The following is a 21419-nucleotide window of genomic DNA, read 5'->3' on the forward strand; positions in this document are numbered from 1 at the left end:
TCCCACCTGTCTTAGGGGGTCAATGAGACACAAGAAAAGTGGGAACCCGGCTGAGAGGGGGCAGGGAATGTGGTGCCCATGGGAATATGAGGGGTCGCCTCTGGGAAGGCTCCCACAGGGCCAAGTGGGAAGGCAGAGAATGTCCCCAAAGGGTCAATGGTGCTAGGCATGGGGGTGGGGTGAGGGGGTGGGGAGTAGGGGCTGTTCTTGGCCTTAGAACTGGCTCTCCACTTCCACGGAGCCCTTGCCTGGCTGCTCCCCTCAGCTGGCTCTGGAATTCAAGAACTCAGCCTGGAGTCCGGTCGCCATGTCCCCTCATGGGTAACCCCCCTTGGTCCTGAGGTGTCTGTGGGGCTGCTCAGTATGGAGGCTGGGTCACACCCTGTCCCCGAGGTGGCCCCTCTGCCAGCCCTGGGGCAGCAGCAGGAGGGGACTCATCCTGGGGGCCGGGCTCTCCCTGGCCGCTGTGGCCGCTGCACTGCCCCCTCCCCGCTGCATACCTTGCCCACAGCTGAGCAGCTGGGAGGCTATTTATAAAGGCGGGTGAGATCAGCGGCCGAGGCTATAAATTCGCAGGCCGAGACCGGGCCCCGCAGGAGCAGCAGCTCAGGGCGCCAGAACTGCAGGCCCTAAGGCCGGGATGAGCGCCAGCACAGGCGGTGGCGGCGGGGACAGTGTCAGCAGCAGCAGCAGGTAGGGCTCAGCCCGGGCGCCTGAGGGGGGCGGGGGCGGCCCTGGCGCCTCATGTGCTCACTGCTCGCCTGCCCCGCTCGCAGCTCACAGGCCTCCTGCGGGCCCGAGTCCTCGGGCTCTGAACTAGCACCCGCTGTGCCCGCACCTCGGATGCTGCAGGGGCTGCTGGGCTCCGATGACGAGGAGCAGGAGGACCCCAAGGACTACTGCAAGGGTAAGGGTGAGGCCTGGCCTGGGGCACAGGCGGCCAGGGGCTGCCGTGGGGGGGTAGGGGGGGCACAAACCAGGAGAAAGAGGGTGCTGGCAGCAGCCCTCATGGGCCGGGGGCCACAATGGTGGTGCCCCCCCCCCACACACACACACACAAAGCTCTATCCGCTCCCTTCCCCAGGTGGCTACTACCCTGTGAAGATTGGTGATCTGTTCAATGGGCGGTACCACGTGGTGCGCAAGCTGGGCTGGGGCCACTTCTCTACCGTCTGGCTCTGCTGGGACATCCAGTGAGTGTCCCCGTTGCCCCCTGGGTCCCAGTGCCAGCTGGGATCCTGCCTCTGGGCTTGGTTGGGGCCACCATGATGTTCGCATGGGGCTGGCTGGGGCTGGCAGCCAACGCGGGTCTCGGCGTTGCAGGCGCAAGCGCTTTGTGGCCCTAAAAGTGGTGAAGAGCGCAGGGCATTACACGGAGACAGCTGTGGATGAGATCAAGCTCCTGAAATGTGTGAGACACCTCCCCTACCAGCTCCCAGCTCCCCGTGAGCTGCCCAGGGCCTGGCAATGTGGGTGCAAGGCCTGCCGGGGCTCCTGGGGCAGGGCGGGACTCCCAGAGGCGCAGGCTCCAGCTGGCTCTACCCTCATGGGAGGGCCTGGAGGCGCTGTCGAGGGAGGGGGCCAGCAGCCTGGTGGGAACGGGAGAGGGGCCACGGCTGCTGGGAGCAACTGGCGAGGGGCAGGTTGGAGCCATTCGTGGCTGCTTGGTTTTTGCTCCAGGTCCGAGACAGTGATCCCAGTGACCCCAAAAGAGAGACCATTGTCCAGCTCATTGATGACTTCAGGATCTCAGGGGTTAATGGAGTCCGTATCCTCTGTAGGCTGAGCAAAGCGCTGTGGCAGTGCCGGGGCCAGCTTGTGCCTTCCCAGCTACGAGGGCCTCAGTTTGCAAATCTGCATGATGGGGGTTTATGCCTTCCAGGGACACTTGTCTTCTAAATACCCTCACTACTTTTCCATGTGGGGGAGTGGGTACCCAGGTGGCTGAGTTATCCCCAAATAGCCGGGGCTGCCTCTGTGGCACACCTGGGCACGGGGGGGGGGGGGACGGCGGGTCTGAGAGGCCTGTGTCTGCTCAAGTGCCCTCTCTCTAGGATGACCACAGAATGTACCATCCCAACTGGCACATCCTAGGGACACTATGACCCTGGGACAGCGGTGATCACCAGGACCACCCAGGCCCGGCTCTGCACTGCCTGAGCCTCATTGCTCCCCCATCCCGGCTGAGGTTGCCTGGGGCCTGTGATCCAGCTGTGTGCCCGCCAGCTATCCTTCACTCCCAGCCCCAGATGTGTGCATGGTGCTGGAGGTCCTGGGCCACCAGCTCCTCAAGTGGATCATCAAGTCCAACTACCAGGGCCTGCCCGTGCCCTGCGTGAAGAGCATTGTGAGACAGGTGGGCATCCGGGGCCCCCGTGTGAACAGCACTGGGCAGCCTGGGCAGGGCTGGCGGTGCTCAGGAGTGGCTCCTCCCAGGTGCTGCATGGCCTGGACTACCTCCACACCAAATGCAAGATCATCCACACAGACATCAAGCCGGAGAACATCCTGCTGTGTGTGGGTGACACCTACATCAGGCGCCTGGCTGCTGAGGCCACAGAGTGGCAGCAGTCAGGGGCCTCGCCCCCATCCCGCTCCACAGGTACGAGCCTGTGTGGGGCTGGGGCTGGGCCTGTGGGCCTCACCCCTGCCTGAGTCTCTGTTCCTTTCTCCCCACCCCCATGCCCCTCCTACCCCACAGTGAGCACTGCCCCCCAGGAGGTCACGGTAAGTTGGGGCACCCCTTTTCCTGTGCATCTCCCCAAGTCCTCAAAGCTTGTCTCCTCAGCCTCCCCACTCTCCCCAGCACTCCTGCAGTGGCATTTCCAAAGGCTGTTGGCTCGGATGAGGGTGATACACAGGGTGGGTCACGTGTCCCCTGGGTCATGTGGGTCACGTGCCACTGTGCTCAGGGGAAATACCCCACATCTTGGGCCAGGAGGGTCCAAGGCTGCCCCCAGGGGAGGCAGGGCCCATCAGCTCCTCTTCAACCTTGAGCTTTGAGGAGGGAAGGCAGAGATGGGCAAGAGGCTGGTGCCAAGAGGTGGGCTGGAGGGGGGTCGTGCCATGTTCTAATGTCTTCAGAAGCCCAGGGGCCGGAAGGTCTGGTCCCCTATGGGGTGTGTGAGCCACAGACAGAGGTCTGGGATGGTCAAGGGACAGGGCACAGGAACCCTGGGGTGACCCTGGCTCTAACGGCAGCCGGGTAAGCTGTCGAAAAACAAGAAAAAGAAGATGAGGCGCAAAAGGAAACAGCAGAAGTGGCTGCTGGAGGAGCGGCTGCGTGACCTGCAGAGGCTGGAGGCCTTGGAGGCAGCGGCCCAAGCTGAGGGTGAGGAGCTGAAGGCACTGGAGGGGCCCGGGGGCTGCCAAGCATGGCCACCAGGTCTTCGGCTCTCATACCTCCTCTGCCCATGTCCCCAGACTCTGGCTCAAGACTAGAGGGGGGCAGCGGCTCCACCTCTTCTTCTGGCTGCCACCCTGGGGGGGCCAGGACCGGCCCCTCCCCAGCTTCCTCCTCCCCGGCCCCAGGTGGCAACCGCAGCCTCAGCCCAGGCTCCCAGACTTCAGGCTTCTCCGGCTCCCTTTTCTCTCCTGCCTCGTGCTCCATCCTCTCAGGCTCATCCAATCAGCGGGAGACTGGGGGCCTCCTGTCACCCAGCAGTAAGCCGGGCAGGGCCAGTGGGTAGTGGGGCAGGTAGGGTGGGCAGGGCCAGGCCAGCTCAGCCTCTCCCTTCTCTTCTTCGTCAGCACCATTTGGTGCCTCGAACCTCCTGGTGAACCCCCTGGAACCTCAAAATGCAGACAAGATCAAGATCAAGATCGCAGACCTGGGCAACGCCTGCTGGGTGGTATGAGTATGGCTTGGAGAGCAGAGCTGGGTGCCCTGCCGTGAGGGTAGAGGGACAGGCCCACTTCCGGGGAGCCCCAACTCGGGCCTGTGGGGCCCTTGATCATTTGCTCAGCAAGGGCTCACCCAGCAGCACATTTGACTAGACCCCACGGTCTGCCTGGCACAGCAGACCCAGGGCAGACCCTACAGTCCTGCCCAGGCAGAACTGGGCCCATGGCAAGGGGCCGGAACCACTGGGAAGGGCTGGCCTCTGCCTCAGATCATCCGGCCAGTTCCTCCTGGGACTTTTGGGAACCCCAAACTCACAGTGAGCCCCACTGAGCTCCTTGGGTACATGGCCCAGAGGAGATGGGAGATGAGAGAGAGGCTGGTGGGGGCAGGCCAGCTGTGGCCCCAGGTCCTCCCCAGGGCTCCCTTTGCCTCCAGCACAAGCACTTCACTGAGGACATACAGACGCGGCAGTACCGGGCCCTGGAGGTGTTGATTGGTGCCGAGTATGGGCCCCCGGCCGACATCTGGAGCACAGCGTGCATGGTAGGCCTGGGCTGTCCCCACCAGGGGCCAGCCTGCTGGCCCGCAGCCTCAACCTCTCCCTCTTCCAGGCCTTTGAGCTAGCCACCGGCGACTACTTGTTCGAGCCCCACTCTGGAGAAGACTATAGTCGTGATGAGGGTAGGGGAGGCATGCCTGGGCTCGGCCTCGGGGTCTTGGGGCTTCGCGGCTGGCCTCCCAACCTCATCTCTGTCCACAGACCACATCGCCCACATCGTGGAGCTCCTGGGAGACATCCCCCCAGCCTTCGCCCTCTCCGGCCGCTACTCCCGGGAGTTCTTCAACCGGAGAGGTGGGGCCCCACAGGCTCAAGCCACCTGTGTGGGGGGTGGGGTGGGGAGGGGGGCAGGAACCTTGGGTTCTGAAAGAGGGGAGACAGGCCGCAGAACAAAGGCTATGCTGGCAGAGCCTGACCTGAGTCCCGCGCCCGCCCCAGGAGAGCTGCGGCACATCCACAACCTCAAGCGCTGGGGCCTGTATGAGGTGCTCATGGAGAAGTATGAGTGGCCGCTGGAGCAGGCCACGCAGTTCAGTGCCTTCCTGCTGCCCATGATGGAGTACATCCCCGAAAAGCGGGCCAGTGCAGCCGACTGCCTCCAGCACCCTTGGCTCAACCCCTAGACCCCGCCAGCTCCTGCCCCAACCCTCACCTGTCAGTGCCTTTAGGGAAAGTGAGACAACTCCTGCCTCCCAACGAGAGCTGCCCTCGCCTACCCCAAGGGCACAAGCTCTCACAACCCCCCATAGCAGAGCAGACATGCTGGGGACAGGCCCACCTTTGAGAATGTGTTCTGCCCCTGACCCTCCCCTCCGAGGGCCCTGAGTGCGAAATGTGCGCGTTTCTTTTCTTAATAAAGTGTGAACTGAAGCACCGGCGTCCTGGAGTGACAGAAGCACAAAGCCGAGGGCTAGGGCAGAAGCCAGTTTATTCTGGATCTGCCGTATAAGCCAGCTGGGGTGCTGGGGTTGGGAGGGGGACAGCCTAGGCCTCCACAGCCCGGCCATTGATGATGCGGATATGGCGGATGATGTCCTGGATGGCTTGCGACGTAGTGCCCTGGCCCCCAATGTCTGGAGTGTGCATCTGCGGGACAAGGTAGTGGTACCAGCTAAGGCCCAGAGCCTTACCCTACTTGGTACCACCCTCCACTTGGGGGCAGCAGGAAGTGCCAGGTCACCACCCCTAGCCCCTCGGGCATCACACCCGCTCCACCCAAACTAGAGGAAGGGTTTTGGGGTGGGGGAAGGCAGGAGAGGGGGAAAAGGGGAGCCTCACGTTTTCATTGTCCATGGATGCCAAGACAGCCTTGCGGATGGTGGTGGCGTAGGAGTGGAGCCTAAGGAGGGAGAGCAGCCTTCAGTCCCCAGGACCGAAGGGGCCGGTTAGGAGGCTGATGGCCGGGCATGGAGAAGCCACTTACTTTAGGTGATCGAGCATCATGCAACTGGCCAGCAGCGTAGCCGTGGGGTTGGCAATGTTCTTATTGGCAATACTCTTGCCTGTGTTCCTTGTAGCCTGGAAGAGCCAAGATGACAAAGGGGGTAGCAAATGTGAGAATGTAGGGAGTCTGTTGTTTCTCTTCGTGTGAGGCATCCAGACAGGCAAATGCATAGAGGCAGAAAGCAGATCAGTGGGTGCCAGGGGCCGGGAGGGGGAATGAGGAATGCCTGCTGATGGGGACAGGGTCTCCTTTTGGGGTGATGGAAATGTTCTGGAACTGGACAGAAGTGATGCACAACACTGTGGGTGTACTTAATAGCCCTGGATTATTTACTTTTAAATGGTTTCACTATGTTATGCGAATTTTATCTCAATTTTTTAAAAAGGGAAACCAACAAATGGGTCAATAAAAAGTGGTTTATCTATATAATGAACTATTATTGAGCCATGAAAAGGAATGAAATACTGACAGTCTACAACATAGATCAACCTTGAAAACATTATGCTAAAGGAAAAAAACCAGCCCTAAACTGGTTTGGCTCAGTGGATAGAGTGCCAGCCTATGGAGTGAAGGGTCCCGGGTTCGATTCCGGTCAAGGGCATGTATCTTGGTTGCAGGCACATCCCAGTGGGGGGGGTGCAGGAGGCAGCTGATCAATGTTTCTCTCTCATCAATGTTTCTAACTCTCTATCCCTCTCCCTTCCTCTCTGTAAAAAATCAATAAATATATTTTTTTAAAAAAGGAAAAAAAAAACATTCATAAAAGGCCACATATTATATGATTCCATTTATAGGAAATGTCTAGAACAGGCAAATCCCTGAGACAGAAATCAGATCAGTGGGTGCCAGTGGCAAGGATGGGGGGTTGGAAAGCAACAGCTGACAAGTATGGGGTTTCTTTTTGGGGTGATAAAAATGTTCTGGAATTAGCCCAGCTGGTGTGGCTCAGTGGTTGAGCATCAACCTATGAACCAAGAGGTCCCCAGTTCGATTCCCAGTCAGGGCACATACCCGGAGTTGCGGGCTCGATCCCCAATGCAGGGCATGGAGGAGGCAGTCAATGGATGTGTGTCTCTCATCAATGTTTCTATTTCTCTCTCTCTCTCTCCCTTCCGCTCTCTCTAAAATCAATAAAAACATTTTAAAAAATGTTCTGCTAGCAGTTAACAGCTGTGCGTCACTACAGGTTGCCCGGGACCAAACCAGAGAGGGTCAGACCAGCATTACCACCATTTGTCCACCATCCAGAACTGAAATGTCAGTGCTGACATGTACACATAAGGAACTGGTGGACATTGAAATTGGGTCTCAAAAGCACTGTTGGCCCAGAAAGAAACTCACTACAGACTGATTCATTTGCTTGTCACCATAACCATTATTGCTTGTCTCATTTTCAGTTCTTATAAGTGTATTTTTTTAAATATATTTTATTGATTTTTTACAGAGAGGAAGAGAGAGGGATAGAGAGTTAGAAACATCGATGAGAGAGAAACATCGACCACCTGCCTCCTGCACACCCCCTACTGGGGATGTGCCCGCAACCAAGGTACATGCCCTTAACCGGAATCGAACCCGGGACCTTTGAGTCCGCAGGCCGACGCTCTATCCACTGAGCCAAACCAGTTTCGGCATAAGTGTATTTCTAATAGCACACGATCTCACTCATCTAGGGGAAATAATGAACAACGTAGACTGATGAACAAGAACAGACCCAGAAACAAGGAGGCATGGATCAGACTGTCGGGCCTCAGAGGGAGGGTAGGGGAGGGTGAGGGTAAAGGGGAGAGATCAACCAAAGGACTTGTGTGCATGCATATGAGCCTAACCAGCGGCTAAGGACAACAGGGGGGTGGGGGCATGTGTGGGGAGGGGTGTGGGCTGGGAATGGGGGGATGAGGACAAATATGTGATACCTTAATCAATAAAAAAATTTTAAAAAATAAAATAAAATAGCCGAAACCGGTTTGGCTCAGTGGATAGAGCGTCGGTCTGCGGACTGAAAGGTCCCAGGTTCGATTCCGGTCAAGGGCATGTACATTGGCTGCAGGCACATCCCCGGTGGGGGGTGTGCGGGAGGCAGCTGGTCGATGTATCTCTCTCATCGATGTTTCTAGCTCTCTATCCCTCTCCCTTTCTCTCTGTGAAAAATCAATAAAATATATTAAAATAAATAAATAAATAAAATAAAATAAATAAAAATTAAAAAAATGTTCTGGAATTAGATAGTGGTGAACTGTGAATATTCTAAAAACCACTGAATTGTACACTCTCAATGGGTGAAGTGGATGGTACATGAGCTATGACTCAAAAAGGCCAGCAGCTCTGGCACCACCAGCAGTACTCACCGTCTCAAACACAGCGTACACATGGCCATAGTTGGCTCCAGCCACAAGGCCAGGGCCCCCGACCAGCCCTGCGCAGACGTTGTTGACAATGTTCCCGTAGAGATTGGGCATCACCATGACATCGAACTGCTGGGGCCGGGACACCAGCTACAGGGCACGGAGGGGGGCAGACAAAAGCTTGAGCATGAGAAGCCCGGGGGGCCTAGAGCAGGAGGCCCCGGAGCCCAGTGGCCAATTACCTGCATGGTGGTGTTGTCCACAATCATATTCTCAAAGGTGATCTGGGGGTAGCGGGCTGCCACCTCCTTGCAGCACTGGAGGAAGAGACCATCGCCCAGTTTCCTGTGGGGGACACAGGACACCAGCTTGGCCACTGCAATGGTCAGCTAGAAGGACGGGGTGTGCAGATGACCACGGAAGGCTGGGTTCTAACCTCTAGCCAGTCCCCCTTCTGCAAAATGGGCAGAATCCTACTCCACCTCCCCCAAGTGTGCACTGGGGTGAGGACATAGGCAACAGGGAACAACCCTAGGCATGGCCCCTTAGTAGGTGGCCCCGAGTCCATGAGACCAGGCTGAGCAGGCTGCTCGTTTCAGCTGCTTCAGGACAACTGGCAGAATGGGCAGCAGCATGGCAAGGCAAGGGCGGGGAGAGCATACATAATGTTGGCCTTGTGCACGGCTGTCACTTTCTTGCGCCCAGTCTCATGGGCCAGTTTGAAGGCGTATTCAGCAATGCGCAGGGACTTGGTCTTGGTGATGATCTTCAGGCTCTCCACCACTCCTGCCACACTCTGAGAAGGGGTGGAGAGAAGAGACCCGGGTCCTATCGGATCCTGCTCCTAGCGCAAGCTTCTCCTTGGGCACAGCCTTCCTTACCGCTGACACACACTGGGCTCTTCCCCCGTGACCCAAGAGGACAAGGGGGCGGCCTGGTTCTCACTCACCTCGTGCTCCAGGCTGCTGTACTCGCCTTCTGTGTTTTCCCGGACAATGAGGATATCGATGTCCCTGTGCCGGGTCACCACTCCTGGCAGGCTCTTGCAGTGGATGACGTTGGCATAGAGGTCTAGGCTGGTGCTGGGGGCAGAGAGAGAGAGAGAGAGAGGCAGCTGGCCAGTGCCACCACTCTCTGCTGGCACAGCCCATACTACCCTTGTGGAGCCCCCACCGCATGTACTTGGCTCTCACCGAAGGATGTTGTTGCGGGATTTGTAGGATGGTGGCAGGTTATGGTTTGTTTCAATATTGCCTGCAGGACAGAAACAAGACAGGCAGTCTGAAGAGGGGACCCCCAGGCTCAGTTGTGCCACCATATTCCCCATCCTGACACAGGGGATGGACACCAAAAGCAGCTCCAACCAGAGAAGATGGCTTTCGGCAACAGAAAGACTTCACAGAAAAACTAGAGTGTAACTGCGTACATGAGCCCCATGAGGGCAGAAGGGAGTGTGTGTGTTCACTTGGCTGATGGGTTCTGCGGGCCTATAGCAGCACCCGGCCCATACCAGACACTCAAGAAGTACTTACTGAGTGAATAAACGGACAAGGCTTGGCAGCTAACCAGGTCTTTCCAGACCCTAAGAGGAAAATGGCAAGGCCAGGGTCTGGCTGGATAGAAAGTGACCACTCCTGCTTACTAACAGGCTAGTGGGCCAGGCAGGTGCCAGCAAGGTGACCTTGGCCAAGGTTACTGCTGGGCCCTGCATCAAGGTGCCACAGAAGCCCCACCTCCGGGGCAGGAAGGAGCTGCCTGGAAAAGACCATGGCTTGGCCGTGGCTGGACTGAGGGCACCCCGAGCAGCGGGGGCAGCAGCCATTGGGAAAAGGCAGTCAGAGGGTGCCAAGTAGAAGAGACCTTTCTCAGGCCCACGGGGGCCAGCGGCCCCTCTGAGTCATGCTCTGCCTGTACTGCCTTCACCCAGAGTGCCTCAGGCACCCTGTGGCTGGCATGTTAGCCCCTCCATTTGACTGCCAGGGCCTTGGCCTCTACTCCGGTTCACCTTTGCTCACACACTCCTCACACCAAGCAGTGATGGATTAAGAATCTGGACCAAACCAAGGCAAACTCAGGAGGGCTAGAATTCGTGTCTGTAACATCCATAGCTGTGCCAGCTGGAGCCAAGGTGGCAGGCAGAGGTTGAGAAATGCATCTCTGTGACATTTGGTTTGTAAAGACAGGCTCTGAGGGTCAAATCTGACCACAAGAGAGAGGGTTGCCTCAAGAGGGAAGAAATCAGCCCAGCCGGTGTGGTTCAGTGATTGAGCGTCAACCCAGGAACCAAGAGGTCCCCGGGTTGATTCCTGGTCAGGGCGCATGCCCAGGTCACGGGCATGATCCCCAGTAGGGGGTGTGCAGGAGGCAGCCGACTGATGATGTTTCTCTCTCATCATTGATGTTTCTAACTCTCTATCCCTCTCCCTTCCTCTCTCTCTCAAAATCAATGAAAACATATTAAAAAAAAAAAAGAAGAAAGAAGTGGGTGGGAGGCAGCCCATCACCCACACAAACTAGTGCCACTAAGATCTCAGAATCGTGGCACGGACAGGCCCCTAGAAACTTCCATGCACTCTCCAAGCACAATGGTCCCCTCTAGCCAGAAAAGCCCGGAAGTCAGAGCTATGGGGCCCCAGGGACAAGTATCAGCTCAGAGGTGAAATAATCACGCACAGCACACCACCCTGGCCCCCAAGCTCACCCTTCAGGGCCACGCGGTTCCGGCGGATGGCCATGATGGCGTTGCGGATGTCCTCTTCGTCAGCATTGGAGCTCACGTGCACTTCTTCAAAGTCCACCGGCACACACGCGTGCCTGGGGCAAAACAGGGTCAGGGCAGCTGGCCTGGGCCCCTCCACACCTCTTCTAAGCCTGCCTGGACCCCTGGCTGCAGGGGCCTCTCGCCCGCTGCCGCCCACCCCGACCTGGCTCTGGCTGACAGGAGACTGGGTCCACCGGCCACAACTGATGGGGACTTGCTTGAACTCCACAACGCCGTTAGCAGAACTGGTGCTCCCTTCCCCAGCCCAGATCGGCCTGGTGGGATCGCCAGCACCGGATGAAAGGCCTGGGCTTACAGCCCTCCTGCCGCTGGTGCACTGAGTGCTTGGGCAAAGTCCCAGCCAGTAGGGCTTCTGGGCTTACAGCCCCACTGGCACAATGTTGTCAGGGTACCTCCAGGCTGAGCCTGGAGCACAACCTTCGCTAAGGGGACACGTCACGGGGAGGGGCCTGGGGGCTCCATACCTGAACACAGACTTGACGTGCAACATGAGCTCCGGCCCAATGCCATCCCCTGGGATCATGGTCACCGTGTGCCGCCCGCCATACTTAGCAGATGGAGGCTGGATGGAGAGGGAGGGCGAAGGCAGGCCCTTAAGTTCCCTTCCTCCTACCAGCACTGACCTGGGGGGCCAGCCAATCGTGAGGGGCCAGCTTGGCATACCTTAGCGCTGCACCCCACCCCATCCCAGACAGGGCTGCTCACGGGGACTCCTGGGTCAGGAGGAAGTAGGAGAAGGAGTCCCTGCCCCCACCTGGACTTTGGTCAACCCCAAAGCAACTAAAAGCCCCAAATCTAATAGGCAGATGATAAGAATACTCACAATTGTTTGTTGCTAGAGGGGAGATAGAAGGAAGAAGACTCAGATTAGCCAAGGTTGGAGAACAAGGCTCTGTCTTTTCCCTGGGGATGCTGTCTAACTAGCACAGCGCAGGTAAGGAGGTAAGGAGGAGGGTGGGTGACCTCTGGAGACCATGCCTCAGAGGGAAAGGACAGAAGGGAGCAAAGAGGCACAACACACACAGGAGCACATGCACACATCTACACATACACACACACACACACACACAGGTGCACACACACATGAACACAAATATACATACGTGCAAGCATGCACATGCACACACACCCAGGCAAGTACTTACTGAGATGCTCCTCCGGGGGGCCTCGTTGGCACCCAGAACCTGGCAAAGAGAAACCAGATGCTAGAAAGTCAATTTGGCACGGGAGAGAGACTTAACCCACGAACACTGTCCAGTGAACAACAGCACACAGCACATGCCCAGACAAATGGCTCCAGAGCCATTTCCCAGGGACCAGCCTGCTGAAGCACCACGGAGGGTGGTCCTAATCCTTTATGCCTCCTTCAGCTACATGGTCAGTTTTTCTTTTTTTGTTGTTGTTCATCCTCCCCCGAGGGTATTTTTCCATTGATTTTTGAGAGAGTGGAAGGGAGGGGGAGAGACAGAGAGAGAGAGAGAAACATCAATGTGAGAGAGACACATTGATTGGTTGCCTCCTGCACATGCCCTGGCCAGGGTCGGGATGGAGCCTGCAACCAAGAAAAGTGCCCTTGACTGGGAATCGAACCCACAACCCTTCAGTCCGCAGGTGACGCTCTATCCACTGAGCCAAACCAGCTAGGGCTGCATGGTCAGTTTTGAAAAAAAATCTGTCTCCTTCCCCCTCTTAGGTTGTTTCTGATTCCTTTTTGGACAATTATTACTGTTCAGTGATGTCTGTAACATGGAAAAGTTGGCACACTAAACATGGTACAATAAGGAAATCACTATAACAAAATGGAGGGCCACCACGATGATCATTTGATCTTTATTCCTTATTACAAAAGTAGAACACGGAGAAAATCTAGAACGTGGAGATATGGAGAACAGAAGAAAAAGAGCTCCCAGCACCCCCTCCAGAGACAAGCACTGCCGGGAATTGCCCTCCAGAATCAGAAATCCAAATTCAACCATATTTATACTAGAGGCCCAGTGCACGAAAATTCATGCACAGGTAGGATCCCTAGGCCTGGCCTGCTATCAGGGCCAATCAGGTTCCCTGCCTCCCAGCCTCCCCGGCTCCTCCTTCCCTCGCTGTGCTCTGCCTTAACCGTTGGTCGCCTGCCATGTTCCGCGCCGCCCCCTGGTGATCAGTGCATGTCATAGCGAGCAAGCGAACTCCCTGTCTCCTGGTCGAATTCCTGAGGGGACAATTTGCATATTAGTCTTTTATTATATAGGATGTGTGTGGGGGGGATTAAATTTTCATTCAAGGATATTTTTTCCATTGATTTTTTAGAGAAAGTGGAAGGGACAGGGAGAGAAGAGAGAGAAACATCAATGTGAGAGAGACTCATCGATTGGTTGCTTCCTGTATGCACTCTGACCAGGGCTGGGGATCGAACCTGCAATCGAGGCACGTGCCCTTATTGTTAAGCTGATTGACTGGAATTGAACCTGCAACCCTTCAGTCTGCGGGCCGATGCTCTAACCACTGAGCAAAACCAGGTAGGGCTCAGCCATTTATAGAAGCATAACAGACACCAATCTTTTGGAAGACTTTCATAAAGGATTGCAAAACTGCTTCACGGCTTACATGGATGGCAAATGTCCCCAACTCTGACTCAGAGGAGCCATGTTTGGCCACATCAGTGCCATGCTTGACAGCTCCAGAGCAAAAGCCACCAAGCCAAATAGGACAGGTGCTGAGAAGTGAACAATCTGGAGTCCCCACATTGACCTGGAGGAAGAAACCCTCATCCAAGGTCCCCCAGCAGGGTGGCCACAGGCCCGCACACTTTCCTCCCTGCTGTGCCCCACCTGGGCACACACCCGGGTGTCCCTCAATCCACAGAGGCAGGGACAGAGCCAAGGTCCTCCTTGTCACTTGGGGATGCCCTGCCACTTGCCTGAGGAGCAGCAGCAGAGCATTCCAGTCAACAGCAGAGTCACCATGGTCATTTCTCCAAGAGCCGTGCCTTCCTGCTAGAAATCTAGAAAGCTCAAGCAGAGGCTGGCCATCCCCACCTGAGTCTCCTAGCCAGTATTCACAAGGCACCCACATGCAGGAGCTCTGAAAGCAAGGGTGTGTCACTCACCCACCCAAGCCAGGGGCTAAGGGGGAGGGGGGGTGACTGCTAGGACAAGATGCTCTGGGGGTATCTGCTGATTCATGTGGCCCTTGGATCTGTAGCCACAGACACATTCAGAGCATTTCTGTTTTCCTTCTAGTACCTGTCAGTATTTGGATTCATCTTGTTTTATAGGCTCTCCTACAACCTTGTGAAAGGACACTTAAATTGCTCTTCCCCCAGGAAGCCTTCTCTAATGCCCTGAGGGTGTTGAGCTATTGGTACCCACCCCCACCCTGGGCCTCCCAAAGCCCTACCTCAATTCCTCCCCCTCCAAGCACAATCTTCTAGAAGGCTGTCTCTGCCTTGCTCCTTCCCCAAACCCTAAGTCCCTGAAAGTGGAGGCCAAGTCTGTCCTGGCCCCTACTGTCACCCCAAGACCCAGCGGAATGCCTTGCCCAGAGCTAGGACACAGAAACATTTCCGGAATGAATGAGCACATCAGAAAACGAAGGAAGAGATGGAGGGCTCTGGGGGCTAGTGAGACCTCAGTTCAAATCCACATCCACTACTCTTGGCAGCAAACACCTTAACCTTGTTCAGCTTCCCGTCCTCGCCTGAAACCCCCAGAACAGAGGTGCTTACTTATGTGACTACTGAAGGATTGGCCAAGAGGAGGTATGCGAGCTGTTCAGTGCCTAGCAGGGCACACAGAGCTGTGCAAAAGCATACCTGCCCCTTTACCCCAACAGCCCCTCAGGCCAGTGGTGTCCAATGGGGGGGGGGATGCTGGGCTGACCCCTGTAGTCCTGACAGTAATTCCTCCTGGGCTTCAATCCTCTGAAATCCACTGGACAGGTAACTCAGGTTTGGTGGTGAGCCAGCCCTAGCACCAGGCCTGGCTCTGCTTCTGTGCAGCTCCCCTCCCCCACCTTGATCACATCACCATCGGGGTTGCACCTCTTCCTCACCTGGCCCCTCTGCTAGATGTTCCTTCTGCTTTGGCCAAAGACTCAGGGGGCGCTCAGGATAGAGACTTCCCGAACCTGGCTCTGACAGATGCAGGCACCTTCCTTCAGGGTTAAGGAGGTACCGCCTCACATCCAGGTCCAGTGAAGCTACCCATCAAAGGAGCTTGGTATGCAGCAGGATGGGATATACGCACAGGCTTCCTGCTCATTCCTCGAGTGTGTGTGTGGGGGGTGGACTGTCAGCCCTCGTTCATTTTTTAAAAAACATATTTTTTTTTTTATTTTAGAGAGGAAGCGAGAAAGAGAAACATCAATGATGAGAGAGAATCATTGATCAGCTGCCTCCTGCACGCCCCACACTGGTGATCGAGCCCGCAACCTGGGCATGTGCCTTGATGAGGAATCAAACCGTGACCTCCTGTTCAGAGGTCGACACTCAACCACTGAGCCACACCGGGCTAGACTCAGCCTTCGTTCTTTAATGGTGCTATAAAAAGAAAGGAGTCCAGGGTGATATGTGTTCCCACCAAAGGGCCCCCACACTCCACAACTTAGTGAGGCTTCTCTCTTCAACATGTTTGTTGGATTAAGGGTCAATGGTGGCCGAAACCGGTTTGGCTCAGTGGATAGAGCGTCGGCCTGCGGACTCAAGGGTCCCAGGTTCGATTCCGGTCAAGGGCATGTACCTTGGTTGTGGGCACATCCCCAGTAGGGGGTGTGTAAGAGGCAGCTGGTCGATGTTTCTCTCTCATCGATGTTTCTAACTCTCTATCCTCTCTCTTCCTCTCTGTAAAAAAATCAATAAAATATATTTTTTTTAAAAAAGGGTCAATGGTGGCTACATGTTTTCCCACAGGGTCCCATTAGTGGGAGCAAAACTCTGGGGTTAATTTCTAAAGGTTCCCATACCCAGGACAACCAGTCTCAGGGCAATGCACTACCCGGATTGTTCACAGCCCCCCATGCCCACCCCACATGGACACAAGCACACACACACAAAGGAGGTCAGGGAGGAGACAAATGTCTTCACCAAGACCCTGTGGGAGCCTAGCTGCCAGAATCGTCAGGGCCTCTGGAAAGTCTCTCAGGTGGGAGGAGTCAGCTTTTTAAACAGCATTTCATAAAGGGTATGCTGTTACAGGGCCGTGTTCCCGAGGGGCCAGAGAGGGAAAGCATGACAGGGGATGTGTCCACAAGGAGTGTCAGCAAAGTCGCAGGGTTCTGGAAGGTCAAAGTTGGCTGGATCCTTTGAGACAGAGGCGAAATTGAAGCCCAGATAGAGGAGGGGCCTGGCCTAAGGCCACACAGTGGGTCAGTGGGGTAGCCAGGCCTAGGGATCATAACTTTTGTCCTCCAGGCCAGTCCTGGCTCGCTGATGCTTCACGCAGGGATTTCATGATCCTCATTTACGTGTGTAAAGAGAGAGGAATCAGACCAGAATCCTAAAGGAAGGATTCCGTTTGCAAAGCCCCAGAGGCCTCCCACCCGGCCAGCCTCACAAACCCTAGCTCCTTCCTATTCCAAGCACCTGCGGTGGGGAGAACTGGGGCTATAAGAATGTCAGGAGGAGGGCTGGGGGTCCTGGCAAGTCCATTTCTCCATCTCCACTGGAACATGTGGCAAAATAGTCCACAAGAAGAGAAACCCGAGGAACGTTGGCAGGTGACGGGATTCCCAAGGCAGCAACAACAAGGCAGGCCCAGATTCGTGACTGCCTCATGTGGGGTCCCACAAAGGCACTAGGGAGGTGATACTCGGGCCAAGGCCCACTCTTCCCACCTGTCTGGAGCACCCCCACCACAAGATGCAGAAACCAGGGAAGCCGGACCAACATCACTGACAACCGAGGCGGCCAATCAACTCCGGCGCGCAGCCCTCTCCCCGCCCCCAGATCCAGTCCCACCGAGGGGCAAGCACCCCCAGCGAGCGCTGCGACTGTCCCTGCCGCCCGCTCCCCCGTCTCACCTCCCAAGGACGGCAGAGAAGGGCCGGCCTGAGCACTGCCTTCGCAGGGCCGCCAACAGCCATTGCCACCTTCAGCGCCATGACGGAAAGTGAGAGCAACAGCACGCCCCTACAGGCAGACACGGCTCTCACGAGAGTTCGGAGGGTTGCAAATCCGCGGAGTGGGCGTGCCCTTATAGCGCGCATGCGCATGACTTGCCGGTTCCCACGCCCTTTTCCGGTGCCGAGAGCGCAGCCGCCGCCGCCGCCATCTTGGGGGGGCACCCAGCTGGGCCACAGGTCCAGTGAGGGGACACGTCAGTGCCGCCAGCAACGTCACAGGCCCGCCCGGCCTGCCGGCGTCTGATTGGCTGCCGCGCCCTCTTACGTGTCGCGCTTCCTTGTCTGCCCCTCGTGCTCAGTGGAGTCGCTCTCTTTTTACCTCGGCATAGAAGAGGCGATGGTGGCGCTGGCATCTCTCGGCGCCCTGGCGCTCCTCCTGCTGTCGGGCCTCTCCTGCTGCTCAGGTAGCGGCATGGCAGGAGCTCGTTTCTGGCGAGCTTCTCTTCCACTACTGGTGGTGCGTGGCGGGGAGGAGGGGTGCGGGGGAAGCGGGGTACTACTGGGCCTTCTTCCTCTGAGAGGCAGGTCGCCTCGGGGCGCGACGACCAAGGCCACCAAGCGCTCCTGCACCACACATGTTTACCCAGCAGCCAGGCTGCCGGTAGAAACAAACAAATCTGTCTCCTTTCTGCTCCTGCGAGGAAGAGTTTCAGAGGCTCTCCCGTGCACCCGGCCCCCTCTCCAGCAGGGAAAGTGACACAAGACTCTGCTCCCTCTCCCAGAGTTCCTGGTCTCGGAGGAGGGTCGCACAGGAGCAAAGCTCTATAGCGCAGGGTGATCAGCGGGAGAAAATGGGCTGGAGAAGAGGAGCCACCTGACTGGGCGCGGTGGGGCCAGACCTCCCCAGGAATGGAGCTCTTAAGTGTAGAGGGAGAAGGGACCCACCAGGCAGAGTGGCCTTGAGCATGGGCGAGTTAGGTCTGAGCTGAAGAGGTTAAGGGTAAGCGGGAGCTTGGGTGTCAGGCCAGACTGTTGACTTGAGTTTTTACCTGAGGCCCTGATGTAACTTTAAAGTAAAGGGCTTTTCAGCAGAGCAGAACCACAGTCAGATCAGTTGGCGTTCTTGAGAGATTAACACCTAGTGGCAGGGTTGAGCTCAGTCTGGAGTCCGGAAGTGTGCTGAGGAGGATGTCCTTGCAGGAGCCAGAGCCGCCTGGGGGCTCGGCTGGGGAGGGGTCGCTTTCTGTGCATTCACTTTACCGGCCCTCCTTCAGACCAGCGCCCTTGGTGTCTGCACCAGCCTAACTGGCCTCCTGCCTGCACCCTTCTCACTTATCTCTCAGGAGTTCCCCATGTTGTAGCCAGAGAGGTCTGGAAAGGACATACCTGGCTGTAAAACGTTTTGGTGCCAAGCTTAGCAGAGCACAGAAGGATCTTCGGGATGTGGCTCCTAAGAACTGCCCCCACCAGTGTTCCCAGGCATCTTCCCGATGTCCAGACCCAAAATCTTCCCTGATTGCCTCAACCTAAGGCAGGGACACCACATTCAGAGAGCAGTTGGCTGAGAACTTGACCATTGGTAGCATTTGCTTGGCGCCCTTTAACTTCGGTGGCACCCTTTTTTCTCTAGCTTCTAGCCATGCGGAGATGGCTAAGGCAGCATTCTTTCTCAGGGCAGCCCTGTTCAAGGGGACCAGTTGTGCATCTGGATCCAGAACCTCTCCCATTTCCTTCCCTCGGGAAACATTGGGGCTACCGTTGGCCTTGTGTCAACAGTAGCTGGAGGCAGAGACCCCTCCATCTCGAAAGCCCATGTGCTTTGCCAGCAGCACTAAGCTTGGTGTCTGTGGAGGACACTTTGAATAAACTGCCCGGGGTTCTTCATGGCTCTGAACTGAGGTCAGCTTAGCCCGCCCTGGGCTTCTAGAGAGTGCTACAGGCCAAAGGCAGGCTGTAGCCCCAAACCTTTGCATGGCTTCCCTATCCAAAGGTCTACGGACAGGCACGAGTTGTGCAGTGAATCCATCCAGCCCACTCACCTGCTCTTTTGCCCTTACATTGAGGTTCCACCTGTACAAAGCCTTCCCATTCCCCACCCCCCTTGCCATTGCACTTCTGACTTATTTAGACCTGTTTCCCATATCCTACCTGGCAGGGTCCAGAGGGTTCCATGTGTCCTTAGCTGATGAGGTGTGATAATTTGGGTCAGGGTGGTCCCTCTGTCCTCCAGCCCAGCATGCACAAGCTAGGCCTTACCCAGGCATTCTCTGCCTTCTCCCCACAGCAGAGGCCTGCATGGAGCCCCAAATCACCCCTTCCTACTACACAACTTCTGATGCCGTCATTTCCACTGAGACTGTCTTCATTGTGGAGATTTCCTTGACATGCAAGAACAGGGTCCAGGTAAGGGAGGTGGGGGGTTCAGCCAGGAGGGTAGTGGGGTGAGAAACGGGTAGTGAGCCTGGGACCTTGGGCGTTAGCGACTCAACTTGCAGACCCGGGGACCCATGTGGATTTCGATTCACTAAGATCAAATTCTAGCAGGTGTTCAAAGGACATTCTCCTAAGCTGCCTGGTTTTGCCTAGGTGCAGGAATGTAGGTAGACACTTTGCTGTGTCTTAAGAGAATGTACGTGATCCAGCCAGTGTGCCTCAGTGGTTGAGCATCAACCCATGAACCAGCAGTTCACGGTCAGGGCACATGCCCGATTTTCGGGCTCAATCCCCAGTCTGGGGCGTGCGGGAGGCAGCTGATCAATGATTCTCTCTCATCACTGATGTTTCTCCCTCTCCCTTCCTCTCTCTGATACCAATAAAAACATTTAAAAAAAAAAAAAAGAATGTACGTGGAAGTGAGAAACAGCCAGGGGTCAGTCCCCAGGCTCCTGCATCCTTTTCTGGTTGCTCTTTGCCAAGGTATATGTCCATGTGGGTGTTCCATAATTTTAAGACTGAACAGATCTGGCTTCGGCCCCTGACCTTAACCAGCATCCCAAAGGCCCAAAGAAGGAAGTTGGGCCTTTTGGGGTACAACATTTCTTTGGACAGCTCATTGGGTACCCCTTGACCCCAGCATCCCCTTACAGGCTCAGAAATAATAAGGACATGTCAATCATCCCATGCTGGTCACAGTTAACAGGCTTGCTGTGGGTTAGGGGGGCTAGGCCAAAAAAGGAATGTACCCTCCCCCCAGAATTGAGGAACCAGAGAAGTAGTGACAGTTATCTGTGGGTGTTGGCTTCCTGGCAAGGCTCTGGGTTGTGCCAGGGCTACCTCCCTGATTCTCACATGGTATCCCCTGCCCATAGGCCACAGGTGCCGCTGTGGGCAGCACAGTGGGGCTTCTGCCAACAGCCATATAGGGGAGAAAATGACTCGCCCCTTGTCTTCTCCCCAGAACATGGCTCTTTATGCTGACGTCAGTGGAAAACAATTTCCTGTCACCCGGGGCCAGGACGTGGGACGTTACCAGGTAAGGGATACTTTGGTTGTCATCTTGTGACTGGAAGCCCTAGAGGTGGCCTGGTCAAGCAGGGTCAGAGTTCTTTGTCTTGGGCCGCTGGCAGTGGTCCTGTGTTAGCACCGGCAGCGGGACCCTGATGTATTCATTGTGCCTACTCTGTGCCAATCACCCAACCCAGGTGTCCTGGAGCCTAGATCACAAAAATGCCCACGCAGGTACCTATGAGGTCAGATTCTTCGATGAGGAGTCCTACAGCCTGCTGAGGAAGGTGAGTGCCACCTGTGGCTCCTCCCCGGCCTGCAGGAGGGCGGGCACACCCTCTCCACAGCCCCTCCACCCTCCAGCCCCTCTTCCAGGAGCTGTGGGCCACTAGGGGCCTTGCTTACAGGGAGCAGGATGGCTGGGTGGGTGCCTTCCTATACACCTGCTCCGCCTGTGCTTAGACCTTGTGTTTTTCCCTTACCCATCTCTCTCCTCCCCTCTTCCCTGACTCAAGCCAGTGCTCCCGTCTCTCATACCCCACCCCACCCGGCAGCACCCCTAACCCCAGCACCTCCCTTGCAGGCTCAGAGAAACAACGAAGACATTTCTATCATCGCACCCCTGTTCACAGTCAGCGTAGACCATCGGGTGAGTGGGCTGAAGAGGCTGGCCTGGGCTTGGGAAACAGCAAGCACACAGCAAGCCTCATACTTTCGGGGTGCGGGGGGGGGGGAGGGGATGGGCCGCTCGCCTATCCCTCCCCTGAGCTTGCTTTGCTCTCCTTTCTTGCAGGGCACTTGGAACGGGCCCTGGGTTTCCACTGAGGTATTGGCCGCAGTCATCGGAATAGTGATCTACTACCTGGCCTTCAATGCCAAGAGCCACATCCAGGCCTGAGGGCAGTGCCCTCAGCCCCCCGTGCTTCTTTCAATAAACAGTTAGAGGCCCCTCA

At 56.4% G+C, this 21419-nt stretch overlaps 3 protein-coding genes across 6 annotated transcripts; 2 read left to right on the top strand and 1 right to left on the bottom strand.

Annotated features, from left to right (window-relative positions):
- Positions 1–640: 640 nt before the first annotated feature.
- Positions 641–5223, top strand: SRPK3 (SRSF protein kinase 3). Of its 2 annotated transcripts, XM_054718284.1 has the most exons (16): positions 641–693; positions 777–907; positions 1085–1193; positions 1324–1411; positions 1681–1768; positions 2250–2356; positions 2437–2602; positions 2702–2727; positions 3202–3331; positions 3424–3471; positions 3571–3663; positions 3751–3851; positions 4280–4387; positions 4456–4525; positions 4605–4697; positions 4842–5223. In XM_054718284.1, exons 1-16 carry the CDS (start codon positions 641–643, stop codon positions 5024–5026), a joined length of 1596 nt encoding a protein of 531 aa, XP_054574259.1. In that variant the 3' UTR covers positions 5027–5223. The 2 variants fall into 2 exon arrangements, with proteins under 2 accessions (XP_054574259.1, XP_008157466.1); XM_008159244.3 differs by having other exon boundaries at positions 3424–3663.
- A 91-nt stretch (positions 5224–5314) lies between these two features.
- On the bottom strand, positions 5315–17138 carry IDH3G (isocitrate dehydrogenase (NAD(+)) 3 non-catalytic subunit gamma). 2 transcript variants are annotated; one of them, XM_008159246.3, is made up of 13 exons: positions 16981–17138; positions 12117–12155; positions 11795–11806; positions 11436–11533; positions 10891–11003; positions 9383–9443; positions 9139–9271; positions 8852–8985; positions 8432–8534; positions 8193–8339; positions 5827–5921; positions 5682–5742; positions 5315–5489 (listed from the first exon to the last, which is right to left on the bottom strand). In XM_008159246.3, the coding sequence occupies exons 1-13, from the start codon at positions 17059–17061 to the stop codon at positions 5388–5390; spliced, it is 1179 nt and encodes a 392-aa protein (XP_008157468.2). In that variant the 5' UTR covers positions 17062–17138; the 3' UTR covers positions 5315–5387. The 2 variants fall into 2 exon arrangements, with proteins under 2 accessions (XP_008157468.2, XP_027991918.1); XM_028136117.2 differs by lacking the exon at positions 11795–11806.
- Positions 17139–17224: 86 nt separating this feature from the next.
- SSR4 (signal sequence receptor subunit 4) lies at positions 17225–21419 on the top strand. 2 transcript variants are annotated; one of them, XM_028136119.2, is made up of 6 exons: positions 17225–17486; positions 19310–19425; positions 20420–20494; positions 20664–20753; positions 21050–21115; positions 21260–21419. In XM_028136119.2, exons 1-6 carry the CDS (start codon positions 17420–17422, stop codon positions 21362–21364), a joined length of 519 nt encoding a protein of 172 aa, XP_027991920.1. In that variant the 5' UTR covers positions 17225–17419; the 3' UTR covers positions 21365–21419. The 2 variants fall into 2 exon arrangements, with proteins under 2 accessions (XP_027991920.1, XP_008157469.1); XM_008159247.3 differs by having other exon boundaries at positions 17226–17486; positions 19307–19425.

The sequence above is a fragment of the Eptesicus fuscus genome, chromosome 1 (assembly GCF_027574615.1).
Source record: "Eptesicus fuscus isolate TK198812 chromosome 1, DD_ASM_mEF_20220401, whole genome shotgun sequence".
NCBI lineage: Eukaryota > Metazoa > Chordata > Mammalia > Chiroptera > Vespertilionidae > Eptesicus > Eptesicus fuscus.

Excerpts from the sequence above, each read along its gene's own strand:
- IDH3G (XM_008159246.3), bottom strand. The coding sequence starts at position 17,061 with ATGGCGCTGAAGGTGGCAATGGCTGTTGGCGGCCCTGCGAAGGCAGTG. Across the intron at positions 9,444-10,890 it reads GAACCGCGTGGCCCTGAAGG|GCAATATTGAAACAAACCAT; the intron begins GTGAGCTTGGGG and ends TCTGTCCTGCAG. Across the intron at positions 8,986-9,138 it reads ACAGCAGCCTGGAGCACGAG|AGTGTGGCAGGAGTGGTGGA; the intron begins GTGAGTGAGAAC and ends ACCCCTTCTCAG.
- SRPK3 (XM_008159244.3), top strand. The coding sequence starts at position 641 with ATGAGCGCCAGCACAGGCGGTGGCGGCGGGGACAGTGTCAGCAGCAGC. Across the intron at positions 1,194-1,323 it reads TGGCTCTGCTGGGACATCCA|GCGCAAGCGCTTTGTGGCCC; the intron begins GTGAGTGTCCCC and ends TCGGCGTTGCAG. Across the intron at positions 2,357-2,436 it reads TGAAGAGCATTGTGAGACAG|GTGCTGCATGGCCTGGACTA; the intron begins GTGGGCATCCGG and ends GGCTCCTCCCAG.
- SSR4 (XM_008159247.3), top strand. The coding sequence starts at position 17,420 with ATGGTGGCGCTGGCATCTCTCGGCGCCCTGGCGCTCCTCCTGCTGTCG. Across the intron at positions 17,487-19,306 it reads GGGCCTCTCCTGCTGCTCAG|CAGAGGCCTGCATGGAGCCC; the intron begins GTAGCGGCATGG and ends TTCTCCCCACAG. Across the intron at positions 20,754-21,049 it reads CCTACAGCCTGCTGAGGAAG|GCTCAGAGAAACAACGAAGA; the intron begins GTGAGTGCCACC and ends CCTCCCTTGCAG.